Source organism: Aspergillus fumigatus, chromosome 1, assembly GCF_000002655.1.
Source record: "Aspergillus fumigatus Af293 chromosome 1, whole genome shotgun sequence".
NCBI classification, from domain to species: Eukaryota; Fungi; Ascomycota; class Eurotiomycetes; order Eurotiales; family Aspergillaceae; genus Aspergillus; species Aspergillus fumigatus.
The window spans coordinates 3,340,450-3,359,552 of NC_007194.1; the positions used below are offsets into that span (position 1 = coordinate 3,340,450).

Here is a 19,103-nt window from a genome sequence, read left to right on the forward strand (position 1 = left end):
GGCTTGAGGATTCAGGAGTCGGAGGTCAAGCAATGGAAGTCATGTGATCCTATCGGCTTATCGCTTATCTCCGGCTGACAAACGCAATCGCCGTGGAACGTAATCGAAGTGTTGCCTCCAGCATCTATTCAACTCCAATCTTGCACCCAGTCCCTTCGCTCCTTTCAAAGATCGGGCTCCTCTTGTCTCGAAGAGCTGCATCATGACGGACTCATCAACGCCAGATATGACCTTAACGGTCCACCACCATGGCAAACCACACACCTTCACCCTGGCCCCGGACGCAACACTGCAAGACCTCTCCTCCACCATCGCCGACACCCTCAACATCCCAATCGAGAACCAGAAAATCCTCATCGCCCCGAAACCAGGCATGCAGAAGCACCCCTTCGCGCCGACCCCGCTCTCAACCCTCCTCCCCCTCACCTCTCCCAAATTCAAACTCACCCTCCTCGGCACCCCAGCCCAGGAAATCGAATCCCTGAACGCCCAAACAGCCGAAACCCGCCGCCGCCTTGAAGCCCGCGCCGCCGCTGCCGCAAAACACCGCACCCGGCGCCCCGCTCCCAGCATCGCAGGGGGCATCCACACCCTCTCAAGCGCCGGCAGCAACACCTACACCTTCCACCGGCTCCTCCCGCTCTCATACCTGCCCAATCCGTCGCGGTCGCTGGAGTTTCTGGCCCGCCTGCGTGACGACCCGGGCATCCGCGCCGCCATGGCAAAGCACCGCTTCTCGGTCCCGCTGCTGACGGAGATGGATCCGGCCGAGCATACCACGAGCGAATCCCGCACGCTCGGTCTGAATCGGAATAAAGGCGAGGTGATCGAGCTGCGGCTGCGCACGGATGCGTACGACGGATACCGCGATTACCGGACGATTCGCAAGACGCTGTGCCATGAGCTGGCGCACTGTGTGTTTAGCGAGCATGATCGGGATTTCTGGGATTTGACGGCGCAGATCGAGAAGGAGGTGGAGCGGGCGGATTGGAAGCATGGGGGAAGGAGGTTAACGGATGAAGAGTTTTATAATCCCGGGGACTGGGAGCGGGAGAAAGATGCGGCTGTGGTGGATGAGAGGGGGTGGACGGGGGGCGAGTTTGTGCTAGGGGGGTTGAGGGATGAGAGCAGTGGTGTAGAAAGTCGACGGGAGATTATAGCTCGCGCGGCGGAGGAGAGGATGCGCAGAGAGAGGGAGAGAGAAGGGGCACAGGGAGGTGATAGATGAGATCTCTTCAGAAGATGGACCGACGACATGACAAATGATGTAACGATTTGATCTGAATACCCTTGCATATTGCATTTGCATTTACATTTGGAAAGATTGAAGATAGATATATACATTAAACCTGCTCGTTCACAAACAAACCAGCCATTCCCTGGCCAGTGCCGATGCACATACTCGTAACCAGGATCTTGCTCTTCGTCCGCCGCGCTTCGCTGAGAATTGTGCAGATCTGACGGGCACCCGTCGCGCCCAACGGGTGGCCGAGCGCAATCGCACCACCGCGCGGGTTGACCTTGGCATGGTCCAGGCCGAGGTTCTTCAGGCAGTACACAGCCATCGAGGCAAAGGCCTCGTTGATCTCGTAGATGTCAATGTCGTCCTTGCTGAGGTTGAACTTGGACAGCAACTTGGGGATCGCCGCGGTGGGACCGATGCCCATCACGCGCGGCGGCACACCGGCGACAGTCGCGCCGCAGAACTTGGCCAGGATGGGCTGGTTGAGCTCGATGGCCTTGGAGCGGCGCATGAGTAGGATAGCAGCAGCTAACAAATTTTTTATTTCCATCAGTACATCGACATCGGATGCAGTGCAAGGGTTGCATGGCTTACCTCCATCAGTAACCTGACTGGCATTACCGCCCGTCGTCCGGGTTCCAAACTGCGGGAACGCAGGCCGGATCTTGCTCAGCGCTTCAACAGTGGTACCATACCGAATGCCCTCGTCGCGGGTAAGGGTCACAGTCTTGACCTCTCCAGTCTTGGGATCCTTCACCTTAGTCGTGATGGGGACGATCTCATCATCGAACCAGCCCGCCTTCTGCGCCGCCTCGGCCCGCCGGAACGACTCCGCCGCGTACGTATCCTGCATCTCGCGCGTGATGTTGAAGTCCGCGCCCACGTTCTCCGACGTCTGGCCCATCGGCTGCATGCAGTCCGCCGCTTCCTGGTTCTTGAGCACCTCCTCGTTGAACGGCCGCGGCAGCCGGTCGCCGCCTGCAGACATCAGCTCCGCGCCGACCGCGATGCCCACGTCGATCGCGCCCAGCTGGATCTGGTTCGCGATGTCTTGCACGGCCTTCAGCCCAGAGGAGCAGAACCGGTTGACCGACGACGCGCCGGCTGTGTGGGGGATGCCGGCGGCGAGGGCGGCCGCGCGCACGAGGTAGGCCGCTTTGCCGTCGTTGACCTGGTACCTGTTAATTGGGTTTTTTTTTTCCTGCGTAGAATTGAAACAAAAGTAGGAAACATACATTGCCCAGACAGACGTCCTCGATGAGGGCAGGATCGAGCTTCGACTTCTGCACTACCTCCTTCAATAGAGCGTAGATCATGTAGTCCAGGTCGGTGTCCTTGAAGCCGCCCTTGGCGGCCTTGGTAAGTGGCGTCCGCAGCGCAAGGGTGATGACAACGTCATCGGGGTTCTTCTGTGTGCTAGCCGTTGGTCAGTATTATGAACCGCGGTCGGTCGGGCTAAGGATGAAGCATACATGGCGGAGACTCCGCTTCCCCCGGAAGGGCGAAGGTGGTTCAGAAGTGAGCTTAGGCGATCTGCGGCCATTGTGACGGTATTTCTATGGCTGTAAGTGTGAGGTCGACAGTGGACTGAATATTATAGAGCACAACGGTGAGTGGCAAAGCAAGGATCAAGGTGATCATTAATCACCAGGGGTCTGCGGGGAAGCTCAAGTATGCGGAGCTCTAACTAATGGGTAGACTCGGTGCAAATCTGGTATGACTTACGGGGTATATATTCAAATGTCAAGACTGAAGGAGGAAGGGAAATGCAGGAGATTTCTTGAGCAAAGAATCAGAAGATATTCAAGTGTTATGGAAAAGAGGCAAAAAGTTGAGGTTTATCTACTGCTGCAAAGCCGAGCGGGAGCCGAGGCTCATCATGTCCAAGCACATCCGACAAGTACCCAGACTTTTGATTCACCGCACCCAATAGGTGGTTGGTGCACCTGGTACAGTGTCTTTTTACTTCTCTTACCCGAGTCTATGCGATTCTCAAGGTTAAAGCGAGCTTCGTGTTCGTTTTATAATCAGAAACTCGCTCCGAAACAATTGGGTAGCCTATTATCTACATACGCGTCGTCGGAAATTAAAGCAACTAAAATGATACCCAAACTATAACGCCAAAGACCACGAACTCCATCCAGCCAAGATCCAACTATTCCGTACAAATGCCCTAGTATCCCGGTCCATGGCTTCAGCTATCTTTCTGCACCTCAAAATCTGTGGTGGCCCAAGTCTTCGTTGCTAACGACACTACCAACCTCCGACCAACTGGCGGGAGTGGCTGCACCATCCATGGACCTTCCGAGGTCACTGAGAGTGCCATCTGACGTTGCATCCTCGGCCGACTCATAAACGTGGCTGAAACTATCAGCAGTAGACGGCGTAGATGAACGTTCTTGCTGCTCGAAACCCGTGGAATTCAGTTCCGACAGGTCAGAGAACGGCGATCGGAGCTCACGATTGCTGTCTATAAGTGATGATTCAGGGTGCTCAAAGATGGTTTGAGATCCTTCCTCGGTGTGACTCGACGCAGACATTTGTTCTTGATCCGTTGCGGAAGAATGCACAGACCGCTCGGCTTCTTCCGATTTGTCACCAGTTGAGGCAAAGAAGTCTATATCTGTATCATCAGAAGTAGGAGTGAGATCGACAAGAGACGCTGAATGGTTGCCAGTAGATGGAATCTCTAAATGTAGTTTATCACTGTCGGTCACGATGCCGGCTGGTCTAATCTCGCTCACGGAAGCCGACACATCTGGCTCTTTGGGCCCACGGTGGACAAGCTGCGATGACGGCAAATCCACAGCGGTCGAGTTTGCAAGCGTCCTGTCAGTGGGCTCCCGACTGTCCGGCCGCAACAGGTTTCCATTTTCGTCCACAAGGGCATCGAAAGTGCCAAACGAACCACCCTGACCTCGCTTCCGACGTTCTTCGAGAGCAGCAGCTCTCTTCTGGATTTCCTCGCGAGCAATCCTTCTCCGTTCTTCTGCCGCCGGACCTACCTCTTCCATCATAGAAATATCTTCCCTGGGTGAAGATGTAGAGTCTCGAGGTTGAATTTCATCTCCGAGATTGTGTAAAGCCAGCGCAATTTTACGACGAGAGTTGTTCACCCATTCTTGGAACTGTGGCGATTCATAGACCGCTATACCAGCAGCGACGAGTGCTGCAACGGTTATGATTATCCCTTCATCATAGAGTTAGTGAAGTCCAACAGTTTAATAATTTCCATTCCAGAACGCCGGAAATATCGAGCTGCCAAAGCGATGTCCGATTCATCATGTCAAACAACATAGTAGTATGCTGATAAGCACACCGCCCAACTAGTAAGAGCCATAGTAGAATTTCAGAGGCAAGAATGGATAAGTGACTCTGGAAGAGACAAGTTATCATACCTTTTGCGACTGGCGAAGGCATCCTGACCAGATGTACCCCTTCGTCTTTGTTCAGTTCCTCCTCATCTTCACGTCGTAGGCAGAAGAATAAATGATCCAACAACAGGTGATGGGCGTCATCCCGGCGCTTCCCCGCTGCGCTCCACGTGATGTCAGCAACCCTTATCCACCAGCCCTATCTATCGCCCTCTTTGGGCATCCCGTGTCTTGTCCCCGCGTCTCGACGTCAACAGTCAACCCCAAAGATCAGTACAAGGATCCAGGCACATCATCGAAGGTCGAACAATCGCTTTCGGAAAGTTAAGCCAGCATTATGTCTCGCCCGTCGTCAATTTCTCAGCGTCCCCTGACGCTGACGGAGGAACTGGAGAAGCTCGAGCAATCTATCACTCTAACCCTGCAAGGTAAACAAACAATGGCCGGTCACCAGTTGCCTTCATTCTAAGCTGACCTGGTATCTCTCAAATGAACAGAAATCGACCATAACTTCAGTCAGGCTCACCGAATAGTTACAACGAGTATTCTTCCTCTAGTTGAACAATATGCGGAACATTCGAGAGATGTATGGGAGAGTGCAAAGGTTGGTTACTCGGAAGAGGTCCATTCGGTCATGGCTAATATGGGTCCAGTTTTGGAAACAGTTCTTCGAGGCCAGCGCCAATGTCTCGCTTTCCGGTTACGAAGAGCGGCCCGATGAAGATACAACACAAGATCAGACAGTGACAGAGGATTCTGCAGACGTTACACATAGCAACCTTACAGATACGGTGTCCTACGAAACGCCATCCATGGAACGCCATCACCATAGGGCCGACGACCTTGAGCTCACATCTCTCGGCGTATCCTCACACAGTACTCCTCGAGCAGCCACCAATGAGAGACCAGATGCAGACACGACAATCACCTCCGCTGTGTCATACACATCCCCCTACGAAACACTCAAGCAGGAGATCCACGAAACCGATCCCCCGTTCGATGTGGACGACTCCAACCTCCCCAGCACACCAGGCCGCTCTCCAAGACTACACGACTACGCGGGCAATTCAGGCGAGACCCTCATGTCCTCTTCGCCGTTCGTTCCGCCCGCCTCACACGAACAACCCTCAGGCGCCCGCCGCAACCCACACCAGAAAACATCAGACCCCATCATGCATAGGGTTCTCGACAAAACCTACCGCGTACAAGCCACCCCTCTAGGCAAAGGTTATGGCACCGCAACCAGCCGCTCCAAATTCACCGTTACCCCGAAAGCATCCACCTCGAAATACGCCTTCGACGACTCCCCGATCTCCAGTCCAGAGCCCGAAGCGCCGCAACTACACGCGGAGATCTTCTCCTCTCCTCTCAAAGCCACAACTCCCGGTACCGGCCGTAAGCGGCGTCCCAGCGGCCACCTCCGCATCACCCCGAAGCCGGGGATGAGCGTTTTGACACCGGCCAAGAACGGAGGTGGCAAACGTTCTGGCTGGGACAGCGATGAGGATTTTGACGACGAAGAGGATGAGAACTTCGGACCAAGTCCGCCCAAAACAATGCAATTCCATATTCCGCAGAGTCGACTCATGAAGACACCAGGTATGTACCACCCTCCACTTGCATGTGTGCAGCATCATGCTAATCTAGAGGTATACAGCCAAGGAAGCATCCAAGCGTATTGTTGAGGACTTATTGTTCACTGCCGGAGTGAACGACACGACAGACGATATCATCGATGAGCAAAGCCCTAGTGTGATCCGACGAGTAGAGCGGTTGGAAGATGAGACTTTTTGATGCAAGATCTTGACAGTGATGGAGCTTACAAGTTAATCTGAATTGGTCAAAGCCGGTTCTCAATGTAATTGTATGCTTCGTTCTTTCCAGGACAATCTATCTACCTTATTACAGCTTGTACTGGCTTTCAATCGCGAAACTACAACTAGAGGTCGGCGTAATTTAAACACGAGACACCGCCGGATGCTAAACTGACGGTGATCCACTCAGCTGATATTCATAAGCAAAAGAGTCAGAAAGCTGGAGTCGGTTCTTTCCCTGAAGGCTCCCAGTACATGATCTGGGCATGTCAATGGCATGCTTTCGCGTGAATTGCAAAGATAAATATCTTCGAGCCTGCGGAATGAATACTCAAAAAACGGCAAGGGGACTAAGAACATGTACTGTGAGAATGCATCAATGGGTATCGAGCGAAATCGCTGATCATCGGGAGAGGGCCAGAGGTTTGAGGGAGAAAAAGATCAAGGGTGAAGGGATGAAGGGGGACCATAGTCGCGATATATGTACATTGCGACAGTATAAAGGATATGATAAGAAACCTGCCCCAAAAAGAAAAAGTTGAAAAGGTAAGAAAGTAAAAGTGAAACGGGACGTTTAGCCGCCAGCTCGAGCCTATCAGCTCTGCATACCCATAAAGACTTCTTGGCAGTTGTCCACCAAAAATTTCAATACCTCGTTCTTTTTCTGCACGTCGGTCATTTCCCGGGCCAAACTCTCCGGTCTCATGATCGTGGGTGCAAAGACAACGGCAATATTCTGGCTCGTCATCAAATTTTCCTTCTCGCGTTCGACTACTCGCTTCAAGTGGAACACCAGAAACTCCAGGACGTCCTGGTGGACACGCGGCAGCTCTGCAAGGCTCTTCTGCAGAACCGAAATACGAGCTTCCGCTGAGGTAATCTCCCCAGTGTCGATGATTTTTTCGTAGACTTCATAAGTGATAAGAGGCGTGGGCAGCTTCCGGAAGTATTGCTTGAGAGCCGAGGTGACTGCATGAATATCGAGATCGGGATCAGAGATATCGTAATCTTGAGGAAACCGTTCAAACCCTTCTCGAATGGACTGAACTGCCGAGCTTGCGCCTGATTTACGATAAATTCCTTCCATATCCATTCCTATCCAATGTGGTTAGTTTCGTAACCTCGGAACAGCAGGCGCCTAAGATCTCACCTCGTAGTTCAACTTCCTGAATACATCGGGTGACAATGGCAGGAATGATGCTCTTTTCATGCTCCATGCGCTGTTCCAGATCAGTGCCAAACAGGGCTGCTATAAGGTTAGCTTTATTGTCAGAGGCATATCAAAATGTCGACACATACCAGTCGGAGCGAGATCTGCCAGAGCCGGAACACTATCAGTCTGAGGCATTCGAGTCCCAGCTTGCTTGCTTTTCTGGTTTCCAAAGAATCCAAAACCTTGACGGCTAGGATCTTGTGTCTGCGAGCGTGGGAGACCGGGGTTGGCATCTTGAGCGGCATTGCTGTCGCTTGACATAAAGGCGCCCTTGATACCCTTTGTAACGCCCTTGGCGACGTTCTGTCCACCCTTCTTCCAGTTGAACTTACGAGGCTGTCCCTTGCGGATACTAACGACCTGTGGTCCTGGAACGACAGTGGCCGGTTCGGCTTCCTCAGACAGATTGGTAGCGGATACGGAAGCAGAGAGGTCATTGTTGGCGGCCTTCAGTGCATCAATGGCTGACAGTGACTTTTCCTTGCCGTGGGAATAGATGCCAAGGCCATTGGCACCCCGATTGCCTTCGGTTGAATTGGCCTTGTAGAGCTCCTGAATCTGATGCACCAGTTGATTGTTCAGTTCGGCCAACTGAGCATTCTTGGAGGACAGTTGCTCGAACTCCTGAAAGCTCTTGTCCTTCATGCGGTTCAAGTTGGCAAGCTCTTCCGCAGCGTCGTTGCGTTTTTGAACCAGCTCCTCAATTTGTGGTGTGAATGACTCCTTCAGCTTATGGAGTGACTCCACAAAGTCACGCAGGACCTTGCTGGTAATCTTTCCAAGGTCAAGAGGCCCGCTGGCGCCACGTTTCTCCGCTTCTAAATGATCGGTCAGGACGGAGAGTTCTCGCATGACAATCTCCTTTTTTGCATCCAGAACCACCATCGTGGACCGCTTCTCGTTGAGCTCCGTGTTCACCTGCTTGACATCGGCCGTCGCGTTGAGGACAGCTTCCATTTCCGCAATCTTCTGTTCCTTCTCCAAGACACGTTGACGTTCTTTGCGTAATTCGCTTCTGAGCCACGCCACTTCATCTGAGTGCGACGGCCCCGGGGAACCGGAGGGGCTCCCAGCATCGGGAACGGGTGTGGTTCCATTGACGGGGGAATTGGGCCACTTGGCATCCTTCGATCCGCGCGAGCCCTTATCGCTGAAGCTCCGGCCGTGTCGCACAGAGTTCGACACCCGTCGCAAGAAAGATTCGCTGTTCTGAGCAGCCTGCGATTCTTCTGGTCCCATGATCCGGGTCATATCGTCTTCCAGGGAGAAATCGCCCCCACCGCTGTACCGCAACAACGACGGCGACCCTGGAGTGTGAGTGTCCGATTGCAGAGTGCTGATCGAGCTATGACGCGCATGCTGTTGGGACGGCTCCACATTAGCATCATTGCGGGGAGTACGAGGCGATTCACCAACTTTTGGGGTATTCTTCTTGGAGACCGTTTGCTCCGCGGGCCGCTCAATTCCATCCTCGCTTTGAGCGGCGGAGGGCGGCCGAGGTCCGAACTCTTTTCGAGTAATATGGTGTCGTTTCTCCAACGAGTCCCCTCGCTTCGGATGAGGTTGCGCGGTGCTTGGAGATGAAAATGAGCGCGTAGAATCTACCGAACCGCCTTTCTCATGTAGCTCACGAAGCTCGTTCGACGGACGAGATGGGGCGGTCACAGAACTATCCAAGGTTCTCGACCCAGCAGAGTCGACAATTGAACTGTCCTTGACTATCCCGCTCGACTTGGTAGACTCCGGACTAGGTGTTGAAAAGGTGCTCGTCTCCTTGGAATTGATGGGTAGATCAGCTCTGGAGCTCCGGTTTGACGTGCCCCGCTGGAGATTATCAGTAGAACGAGGTGATGCGCTTGCACTGGCTCCGACATCGTCTCCACGCCAACGACTGGAATCAACGTCGGTCCGCTCCCGTCCTCTTTCCTGGTACGCGATATGGGGTGACGCGCTTCCAGCCGGAGGATGGTGGCTGTGAGCTGTTGGAGGCGACTGAGTGCGCGAGGACCGTCCTTCTTCCGAGGGGTCAAACGCGACAGGTATGAGGAATTCTCCTCCGCTCTCCGCTTCCGCTTCACGTGGTACGACTGAGTGACGGCTGCTTCGGTAGGTACTCGAGGGGAGTATCAGATTATCAGCTAGTACGCAGAGTCAGCAATCGGAGCGTGTGATCCGCATATTCCAAATCATGAGCTTACCTTGATTATCGGTGTGCTGGCGAGAAATCGGGGGGCGCTCATTCCTCCCACTGTCTGGGGCCTCACGAGATGTTGCATCATCCAGATAATGATCTAGGATCGAGTCATTTGGTGCGCGATGCGGCTCGGGTTCTTCGGGCGGAAGGGAGGGCAGCGACTTGTCAAGCTTCACGCCGGGCCCTGGCTTTTTACTTGTGGGTACACCAGCCTTCTTTTTCCTCCGGCGTTGCATTAGCGATTCATGGCAGTCCATACAGAAGATACCCTGGGAAGTTCGCGCATAGCGCAAGTTCTCAATTTTTCTCTTGCAGTTTCGGCACCGGAAGCACTGAGCGCAGAAGGCTTGTTCACCCGTCAAAATGGCCAAGTCTTCAATCTTGTTTCCACATGAGCTACAACTGTAGGTACAATTGCTGCAGATCAACGATCCGTCTCCGAGAAGCAGTAGGTGTGCGTCCGAGTCGAGAAGCGTGCCGCATGTGCTGCAACAAAAGCATTCGATATGCCATCGGTTGCCCGCTAAGGGAAGAGAAGCTGTCAGCGAAGTGTCTATGATAGTCGTCGTATCGGCCAATGCAACTCACCAAGTTCAAAAGCCTTGCCCTCCTCAAGGATCTGTCCGGTGGAAGGTAGAAGTTAGCGCGCGAAAAGTTGCCCCTAGTTCGAATAGAATTCGCGCATACCTCTCCGCAACCCTTACAGGGGAAGGGAACATCATCTTGTTCCATAGGAGACTCCGGAAACATGCCTGGAGACTCCATTCTGGATCTTGACACTCAATTGACGTGTATAGCCGCTCGTATAAGTGGTGGGCAGAAAGCGTCTTCGAATGCTAGGAGGCGAAAAGACTGGCGCGCCTTCAACGTTATATGCACAATCGTACGTAAACAATCAAGTGGTCAAGCGCGGCTGGAGCATCCGGAACGAAATCTGTCGCAAATCGCAAAAAAATCCTTGGTGTCGACGCTTGGGATACAGTCGAACAGGCTGATGGCGAACCAAGCGAATCTGGCAAGGTCAATTAAGGAGGGCCCGATGACCAGGGTCAACCGACTCCAAACCACAGGCTGTAGATTATGATGAATCAGAAAATCATGAATAATTGGGTCGTGTTGACGATAGTGATGAGCTCAGAAACAGCCCGCTGTTTATCAGGGATTGAGAGGGGGGGGTGGAGGGAAACGGAAGGAATGGCTTGATATGCTAGGAAGCGGGAGAAAATGTCAGCTCAGGAACGACGACCATAATCTCAAGCAGAAAGGTAACAAGGGTACAGTTGTAGGCTAGTAGGCGAGATGAGTTGTGAAGCAGATCTTAGACACACATACCCCAGACTCAGCCCAGGGGTCTCCCATGCAGCAACATCTGCCTTGAATCCCTGGCCTGTGTCCCGCAAATGCACAACAGAGCAGAGAGACAGGGGGGAGGGGTGGTTGACCCCGGAGAGGGGGACGGAAAAGGATTTGGGGCAGTGATACGAGATCATACTTACAGTGCAGAGAAAGATGTTTAAGGGGGGTGGAGCAAACAAACAGAGTAAGGAAAGGAATCAAGACAAACACGCCTGACGAGAAGAATTAGAATAGACAAGTAGATGGAAAGATAGTAGACAGGGCAGGATCACCTACCTCAGGTGAAGTGAAGCAAAGTGTTGTTTGTTGGGTCAGGGAGAAACAGAAGTGTCTAGACTAGTAGATAGCTAGATTATAGCAGTACCGACAACTCTGGGAGATTGTTTCAGATAAACTCGGGCGGTGTACTGTACCAGCAGAAAGGCTGTCTTCGAAAGTGGATGGAAAGTAAACACGTGGGCGGAGGAGGATCAGCTATTACAATAAAAATGATAATGATGATAGGATTGCCTCTCTAGTGATGGAAAGACCAGAAAGAAGAAAAGACAGATACAGGGACGGATGGAGGGAGGAAACAGAGACGGTCGACAGACAGGAGGAGGTTGGATACAGACAGAAGCGAAGGGATGAAATAATACCTATTAAATGGGGGGGAAAAGGCGTCTCTGTGACTGTTGTTATTTTGCTTGTATCTATGTACTACTAGAATACCAGGAGATAACTACCTAGTAAATACCACGGTCCTCTTCCGAATCCTCTAAGAATCCTCGACTCAGAGTGATAATCATAGTGGGCATTGTTGACAACCACAAGCAGATGGATGAAACTCTCAAGCCATCTACCGTTGTTCCAGGTGATGCTATAAATATGCCAGTCCTCTCTACGTACCTGGAGACAGAAATCAACCAGATAATGGCCAAGCCAGTAGACCAAATCATACCCTTTCACCTCTCCCACTCTAAATCCGCTCAAATATCTACAACTTATTTCCGCTGTAAAGTGAGTCTGATCAGCCGCTGCGACCGTCCCGTTGTTCTCTGACAATCCTGAAACAGCCGCTCCAGCTGTGCCGCCCGCTCTGACCACCATCTGGAAAGACCGGTATGGTCAAACAAGAGATTACCCAAACTGAGACCCATGGGCCTGGCCAGTCTGCTCTCACAATTCGCAACCTAGACAGATCCAGCGGTTCTCTCCATCAGCTGGTCTAGACACACGGGAAGGCTGAAACGCTGCAAAACCGCGCGATCGAGCCCGACTCTGAAGAGATCGGCGAACCAGGACAACACCCACATGATATCCTATTCCCAAAACACCCCTTATATTGCAGGTAGTAAACTTAAATTGCGTTCTGTGCCAGAGGTACCTGAACTAATAGGTTATTGGACGCTACTTATGAAACGGCTCCTGAATTCAAGATGGCTCTATTGGCTAATGTCTATTGCGGTCAGAGTGACAAGCGATATCAAAAGGGATTTATGCTATATTTTACGCCAGCTGTTACAACCATCGAACCGAGAGTCCCACAGTCCAAACAAAACATATGAGTGTTGTATACGAATCCCGATATATAAGTTTCTTTCCGTGTCCCTTGTATTTAAAAATAATCTCAAGTTTCCAGCGATTGGTGAATCACACTCGTCCGGTATGTCTCGCTCCGCTGGATCAGCTGCTGGTGTGTACCTTGCTCAATGCATCTGCCGTCCTCGATCAAGAAGATCTGATCGGCCCGATGAATGGTATTCAGTCGATGCGCGATGGCCACTACTGTGGTCCGGCCTGCCAGGGTCGCCAGCGCTTCCTGAATTCGCTTCTCCGATTCCACGTCTAGCGCACTTGTCGACTCGTCCAGCAGCAGCAAGCGAGGCTTGCGCACCAATGCGCGGGCAATCGACAGTCGCTGGCGCTGTCCACCCGAAAACTGCTTGCCGTCATGGCTGCACATCGTCTGATACCCCTGGGGCAGAGTCATGATGACATCGTGGATGTTGGCCATGCGACATGCCTCCTCAATCTCCTCTTGTGTGGGCTCGTGGCCTGGGCATGCGCCAAGTGCAACGTTGAAGGCAACAGTTCCCTCGAAGAGAATGTTCTGCTGAGGAACCAGCGCAATATCATCGCGGAACTCTGTCCCGACCTGACGAGTGACGTCCACACCGTCGATGACAACTGCACCGGCATTAGGCCGGTAAAATCTCTCCAGCATGGCAAACGTGGTCGATTTGCCTGACCCGCTGGGCCCCACCAGAGCGCAAAACTGACCTGGTTTGATGTCAATGTTGAGACCCTTCAGGACCGGGCGCTCTGGGCGATGTGGATAAGTAAAATGGACATCGCGCAGTTGGGCGCCCATGCCTCCCCTTTCAGCGGCACGTTGCCGTGTGGAGCGAGCATATTCCTGCGCCTCGATGTCCTGCACTGCGGTCTTCTCCTCGAGAAGACTGCTGGAAGGCTGGAAGCTGTGCGATGATCCAGGTGTCACTTCATCCTCTGCCGAACGGGTAGTCAGCAGTTCGACGATATTGGACGAAGCCACCCCGGCTTTCGAGATATCCGGCGCAAGGGCAAACATCTGCCCACAAGACTGCGTGCTAAACAACAGAGCTGGCATGACAATGAAAAATTGCGTTTGGGAATAGCGACCCTCGGCGATCTGTTTCGAACCCCACCAGTACGCTAGGGCATAGACCAGGTTGCTGATGCTAAATGCCAATGCTAACCATGCATTCCCGTGGAACGTGGCTTTGATGGTAGCCCGGTAGGGACCTCGAAGTGCACGACCATAAACCTGGTACGATTGCTTCTCCAGAGAGAATGCAGAAACTGCGCGGATGTTGTCGACGGCCTCAATGGTGACAGCTGTAGCCTTCGCAAACGCCTTCTGATGACGTTCGGCGAGTTGTTTTTGCACTCGGAGTTTCATCATGCCTGACACCAGCAGGACTGGAATTGTGGGAAACAATACAATTGTGATCTTCCAAGCAATTGAGAACGAGATCACTAAACCTCCTATCAGGTTGACAGCAGTCGCCAGCAGGAGCCCTATGGTTGTGCCAGTAATGCCACCCAACGCCGATGCGTCACCAGTGATGTATGTGAGCAACGTCCCAGGGGTGCGATCCTCCGATTCGTGCCATTTCACGGTTTGGCCCAGTAGCGAGCGTAAAGACAGCACTCGGATCCGGTACAACACTTTATCGGCAGCCCAGCCGAAAGCACAGCCACCCACCACATTAGCACCGAACTCGACCAAAGCGAGGATGAAGAAGAGTAATCCGTAGAGGTTGCCATCGCGGCTGATAGCTTCGGCAGACCTGCAAGGGCTCAAGCTTCCAACCGTGTGACCAAATACAATAGCCTCTGCCGAGTAGCTGCCGCCGATAATGACAGACATGGCAAGACCTAGCAGAACCCAATGCAAGTTGGGACGGATCAAGGCGAAGGTGTACCGTGTGACGAACCCTGCAGACCGTGTTCTCTTCCTTTTCTTTCTGGCTTCCTCCTCACTTCCATCGCGGGAGTCCGACGGTGTGTCAGCAACAACCGTGTCCTCCGTGATGTCTGACCTGTTACCATCGACAAAAGCTTGTTTTTCGTCCAACAACTGTCGTGTTTCAGGAGTTGCGTTCAGTGCACTGATCATGTCTCCCGAGATTACCCTATCGTCTAGAGATAGCTTTCCCAGGTTCTGAAGCCGCACCATCTCTGCGTAGACCCCTCCCCGCGAAACCAAGTCCGTGTGGGATCCTTCCTCAGTAACACGGCCACTCTGGACCACAACGATCTTATGCGCATTTTTGGCTGTTGCTAGGCGGTGGGCGATTGATACAGTCGTAACTCGCTCGGATACCCTGTTCAATGCGGCCTGGATAAGCTGCTCACTGGTCGAATCAAGAGCCGCAGTTGCCTCGTCCAAAATCAACAGGCATGGTTCTCGAACCAGAGCACGGGCGAGAGCAATTCGTTGCTTCTGGCCACCGCTCAGCTGATTCCCTGCCGTACCTACGTTTGTGGCGAAACCATAGGGCAGTGCTTCAATAAAGCCAAGCGCATTCGCATTGGCAGCCGCTTCTTTGACCAAGTCCACAATCTCGGTGACACAACTGTCGTACTCGCGGAGTGCTTCCTTCTCTGTAAGGCCCTCTCGAATTTTTTCGGCAAGATCAGGCAGACTCGAGTCGAGGATAAAGGGGGCGAGCCGCTGATGCCGCTCCATCGCAGACGACACTAAGCCATATGCAATATTTTCCAGAATGGTACGATCCAGCAACGAAGGTTCTTGTTGTACATAGCCGATATTCCCGCGCAGGTATCTAACATTTATGTCCCGGAAATTCTTGTCGCCGATCAGAACATCCCCTGAATCGGGATCGTAGAAGCGCTCTAGAAGTGCAACAACTGTTGACTTTCCACCGCCAGAAGGACCCACAATCGCTGTATGCTTTTTGGGCGGGATGTTGAAAGTCACTCCTTGCAGGACAGGGACATCCGGGCGTGAGGGGTACTTGAAGTGAACATCCCGAAAGCGAATATCCTCCTCACCAAATGCGGCAGTCTTATCGCCTGAATCAGACGTCCCATCAATGGCAGAAGGCCTGTTGATCACCTGCAAAAGCCTCTCTGAAGCGCCTGCAGCCGAGGCGAACACGTGGATGAAGGGAGCGACCTGACTGAGAATGAAGGATGCGTCAATGAGGACGAAGATAACGGTGTAAACCGCACCGACAGAGGTTCCAGAGTTTCCGTCGGCCACCGATTTTGAGATCATTTGGGATCCTTCCCAAAATGCTAGGGCGTTGGCGGAATAGGCAATGAAGTAAAGACAGCCCAATTGTGCCGCGTGAGTAGTAGCTTTTCGAACCGCGTCTTTCCTCGATTGCAAGAGGTAGCCCGCGAAACGCTTCTCGAGCCGGTCGTTCGCATTGAAGGCATGAACAAGTGTCAGGTGTGACAAACTGGAGGAAGCTATGGATGTGGCCGCATTGACTTTCTCGGCCAGACGACCCGCAAATTTCTTGATGTAATGCCCTCCGCCAAGTGCCATCAAGAAGAAACAAGGAACCACAGAGACTAGCATGCCTGCAATCTTGGGCACTTTGATGAAGGCAACCACATAGGCAGCCACAAAGTATGACAGAGTTGAGATGACGAGTCCCACCTTCTCCGACGTGCCCGACTGCACAAGTTCAATGTCACTGACCAGACGCGAAACAACGTCACCCGAAGGAAGTGATTCGATGAATTTGGCCTCCTGTTTGATAATGCTCTCAAAGTAACGGCGACGGTAGCGGCGTGCCAGGCGCTCACTCACCAAACACCAGCAAGTGCTGTGGGCGTAGATGAAACAAAAGTTTGCAATTGTGATGTAGATGACATACAACACCTTCGCCCGCACAGCCGAGGAGAGGTCCGCAGTAGCGCGATCCGAGGAACTGCACGTCACCGTATTCAGGTCGTTGATCAGGTCACCGAAGACGATACCGAGTAGAGGGAAGGGAATACCGGCGCAAATGGCGAATAATAAGCCCCCAATTATGAGCAGAACATCGGCGATCGTGTAGTCCAAGGAAAAGAGGAGCCGCAAATAGGCGAAGGACTTGCCCAAGTCGTCCTTGGTGGGAATATGCCTGGTCACTTTTTGCATCTTTACAAGAAGGTAGACGGGAGGTTAGCTTATTCTGAGATCCTCAAGCATGAGAAATACCATCAACGTACTACTGATGGTGCATGAGTGCCATTGGCAACATTGGAGCCTTTTTGGCCGACATTGACTAGCGGTGAATGTGACATGATCTCCGCGAGACAGGGAACGCCTGGATACCGCGAGCTCAGACAAAAGATAGCGATTGCTGCAGAATTCGTGGATCGTGGTAGTCGATCCGTGATACCAATTCAGGGTTCCCGTCTATCGATGTGGGATGACAGAAGTACAGCCCATGTACTGTTGTATTCTGCATTAAGTGATTCAGGGTTGCTTTCAATGGTCATGTCCTGCAGGAAAGCGTGCAAAGGATATGCTTGTCCGCAGAGAAGCCTTCCAGCTCAGGGACAAGAGCCTTGAGAGCGCGAGCTCCCTGGGGAGGCTAGTTCTCACCGATAAGCCAGGTAGGGTTCTTGTCAGACAGACACTTTAGGAGCATCTCAAGATCGACAGGACATCACTGAGTTTGAAGATGAAGCATCCACTCAAGGTCTGGTGGTTGAACGCAACATGCTATGAGAGACTGCTATGAGGGAAAGTTAAAAGACAGGGAGACAATACCAGACATGAGGAAGAAGAGAAGAACAAAACGACCAGGGACCACATGCTAATCTACAATTGGCATATGGGGCGACAAATACTGAAAGGGAAGGGGAAGAATACTCCCATGGCGACGGCTCCGGTTGCGGCGCCGATTAAAGATTTGGTCCTCAGGTCCCGTTGACGCCATGGCTGTAGAGACACAAGGAAGGACGAAGAAAAGGAGGGTCCTGTCGTGCGGCCGAGTGGAGGAACTCAGGAAAAAAGAAGCTAACGGGAAAATGAGAGGCGATGAGAGAAAAGACAGAAGAAGGGAACCCCACTTTGGCCGCAGCGACGGGGATCAAGAAAGTGGACTCGTTGGTGAGATGCGACTTGTGAGGCAGAGTACTAAAAGAGCACAAATGGCTGCAGCAAACAATCAGTGGGAAAGGAGGGAAAAAGTGGATGGACGGACCTGGGCGTAGCCAGTGAAAGAGACGCAAGAAATGAAGAGACCCAGTGGTGGAGTAATGACTATGACCCATCATGATCTGTACCTCCCTAGGACGTTGTTCCATTCACTTCACCAGCCTGTTTAGGGAAAGTGGGCTTGAAGATCAGAACATATCAATCTGATTAATTTCTGCATCATAACGGAGGTGAGAAGACCACTTGAGCTCTTCGTACAACGTGCACCGTAATGCAGGCAAGATTATGACCAGTTCAAGTCAACTGAAGACATAGAAAACCGATTCAACAAAGAAAAAGCCATCCACTATTAATCGCATGAATCAATAATACAGATTCTGTATCTTGGCGTGGGTCTTTGTGGCCGTAAATCTTCATCTGATAACCCTGTTTGCCGAAACGCACCACATACCGTACTGGGTAGCCACCAATAATCATTTCCCAAGAATCGGAAGGAACAGTATGCTAGTATACTAATACTAGTCCACTGTTGCATTGTCTCAGTTATTCACCTTCCTTTTTGTTCAGTCCGGGAATTTTCTGCACTCTGCATGCAAGGTCACGTGGCACCAACAGGTTTCCATACCTATTGGGCTGAAGCTACCTAGCTGTAAGCCCGTACCAAGCTGACTTTCTCAGTAGGGGCTGAAAAACAGGTGTAGGGCCATAGAATCACCAGTTTTCTTCAACTATCACAAGGCTGACTGTTACAGTGATTTAATATTACCAGTTCTGCTTACGTAGGATTATGGGAATGGATCGTTCGACGCTCTCCCACCAGGTTCCGGTCAGCCCTGAAGTCTGGGACAATTCGGTGATCGTCATATTCTAGAAAGTTAATACCAGAAATTGTACAGAGAAGAGGAAGGAGACAAAAGGAAAGAAGTTTGCAGATCCAACAGCTCCTATACTCCATCTGGCAGGAGGTGTTCTCTTCCCCCTCTTCAGTTTCGTTTATCTAATCTGATCGATTGATAATTTCAGTTTCCGACGCCAAGAGGGCCCAGGCACGCCAAACCGCTTGCACCTCATTTCGTTGGCATACTCTGTAAATCCTCAGATAATTGCTCACAAAGAGATCTCATTATTCCTCCTGACAACTGACCGACCATCTTCTCTCATATTTGATCCGGACGCATTTAATGAGTCAAAGTTGTTAAGGAGAAATATAGTGCCAACTGGGCTCATTGGATGCTAAGCCGATTATTACGTAGTAGT

The 19,103-nt window shown here is 52.0% G+C and overlaps 6 protein-coding genes across 6 annotated transcripts; 2 read left to right on the forward strand and 4 right to left on the reverse strand.

Moving 5' to 3' along the window:
• Positions 1 to 202: 202 nt before the first annotated feature.
• On the forward strand, positions 203 to 1,228 carry AFUA_1G12640 (putative zinc metalloproteinase; the record flags this gene model as incomplete). The annotated part of the gene is made up of 1 exon (XM_747541.1): positions 203 to 1,228. One exon carries the CDS (start codon positions 203 to 205, stop codon positions 1,226 to 1,228), a length of 1,026 nt encoding a protein of 341 aa, XP_752634.1.
• Positions 1,229 to 1,343: 115 nt separating this feature from the next.
• Positions 1,344 to 3,266, reverse strand: kat1 (putative 3-ketoacyl-CoA ketothiolase (Kat1); the record flags this gene model as incomplete). Its single annotated transcript, XM_747542.2, has 5 exons — positions 2,969 to 3,266; positions 2,716 to 2,799; positions 2,479 to 2,659; positions 1,838 to 2,414; positions 1,344 to 1,771 (listed from the first exon to the last, which is right to left on the reverse strand). Exons 2-5 carry the CDS (start codon positions 2,784 to 2,786, stop codon positions 1,344 to 1,346), a joined length of 1,257 nt encoding a protein of 418 aa, XP_752635.1. The 5' UTR covers positions 2,787 to 2,799; positions 2,969 to 3,266.
• Positions 3,267 to 3,456: 190 nt separating this feature from the next.
• On the reverse strand, positions 3,457 to 4,385 carry AFUA_1G12660 (uncharacterized protein; the record flags this gene model as incomplete). Its single annotated transcript, XM_747543.1, has 2 exons — positions 3,457 to 4,273; positions 4,360 to 4,385. The coding sequence occupies 2 exons, from the start codon at positions 4,383 to 4,385 to the stop codon at positions 3,457 to 3,459; spliced, it is 843 nt and encodes a 280-aa protein (XP_752636.1).
• A 472-nt stretch (positions 4,386 to 4,857) lies between these two features.
• Positions 4,858 to 6,411, forward strand: AFUA_1G12670 (DASH complex subunit ASK1; the record flags this gene model as incomplete). Its single annotated transcript, XM_747544.2, has 4 exons — positions 4,858 to 5,045; positions 5,115 to 5,221; positions 5,271 to 6,216; positions 6,275 to 6,411. The coding sequence occupies exons 1-4, from the start codon at positions 4,955 to 4,957 to the stop codon at positions 6,409 to 6,411; spliced, it is 1,281 nt and encodes a 426-aa protein (XP_752637.1). The 5' UTR covers positions 4,858 to 4,954.
• Positions 6,412 to 7,026: 615 nt separating this feature from the next.
• AFUA_1G12680 (uncharacterized protein) lies at positions 7,027 to 11,883 on the reverse strand (the record flags this gene model as incomplete). The annotated part of the gene is made up of 8 exons (XM_077803931.1): positions 11,471 to 11,883; positions 10,526 to 11,406; positions 10,427 to 10,457; positions 9,843 to 10,361; positions 9,061 to 9,782; positions 7,731 to 9,003; positions 7,582 to 7,677; positions 7,027 to 7,526 (listed from the first exon to the last, which is right to left on the reverse strand). The coding sequence occupies exons 2-8, from the start codon at positions 10,601 to 10,603 to the stop codon at positions 7,027 to 7,029; spliced, it is 3,219 nt and encodes a 1,072-aa protein (XP_077660100.1). The 5' UTR covers positions 10,604 to 11,406; positions 11,471 to 11,883.
• A 920-nt stretch (positions 11,884 to 12,803) lies between these two features.
• mdr4 (ABC transporter ATP-binding protein) lies at positions 12,804 to 17,651 on the reverse strand (the record flags this gene model as incomplete). Its single annotated transcript, XM_747546.2, has 5 exons — positions 17,083 to 17,651; positions 16,906 to 17,021; positions 15,421 to 16,821; positions 13,637 to 15,297; positions 12,804 to 13,549 (listed from the first exon to the last, which is right to left on the reverse strand). The coding sequence occupies exons 1-5, from the start codon at positions 17,149 to 17,151 to the stop codon at positions 12,804 to 12,806; spliced, it is 3,993 nt and encodes a 1,330-aa protein (XP_752639.1). The 5' UTR covers positions 17,152 to 17,651.
• Positions 17,652 to 19,103: the final 1,452 nt, after the last annotated feature.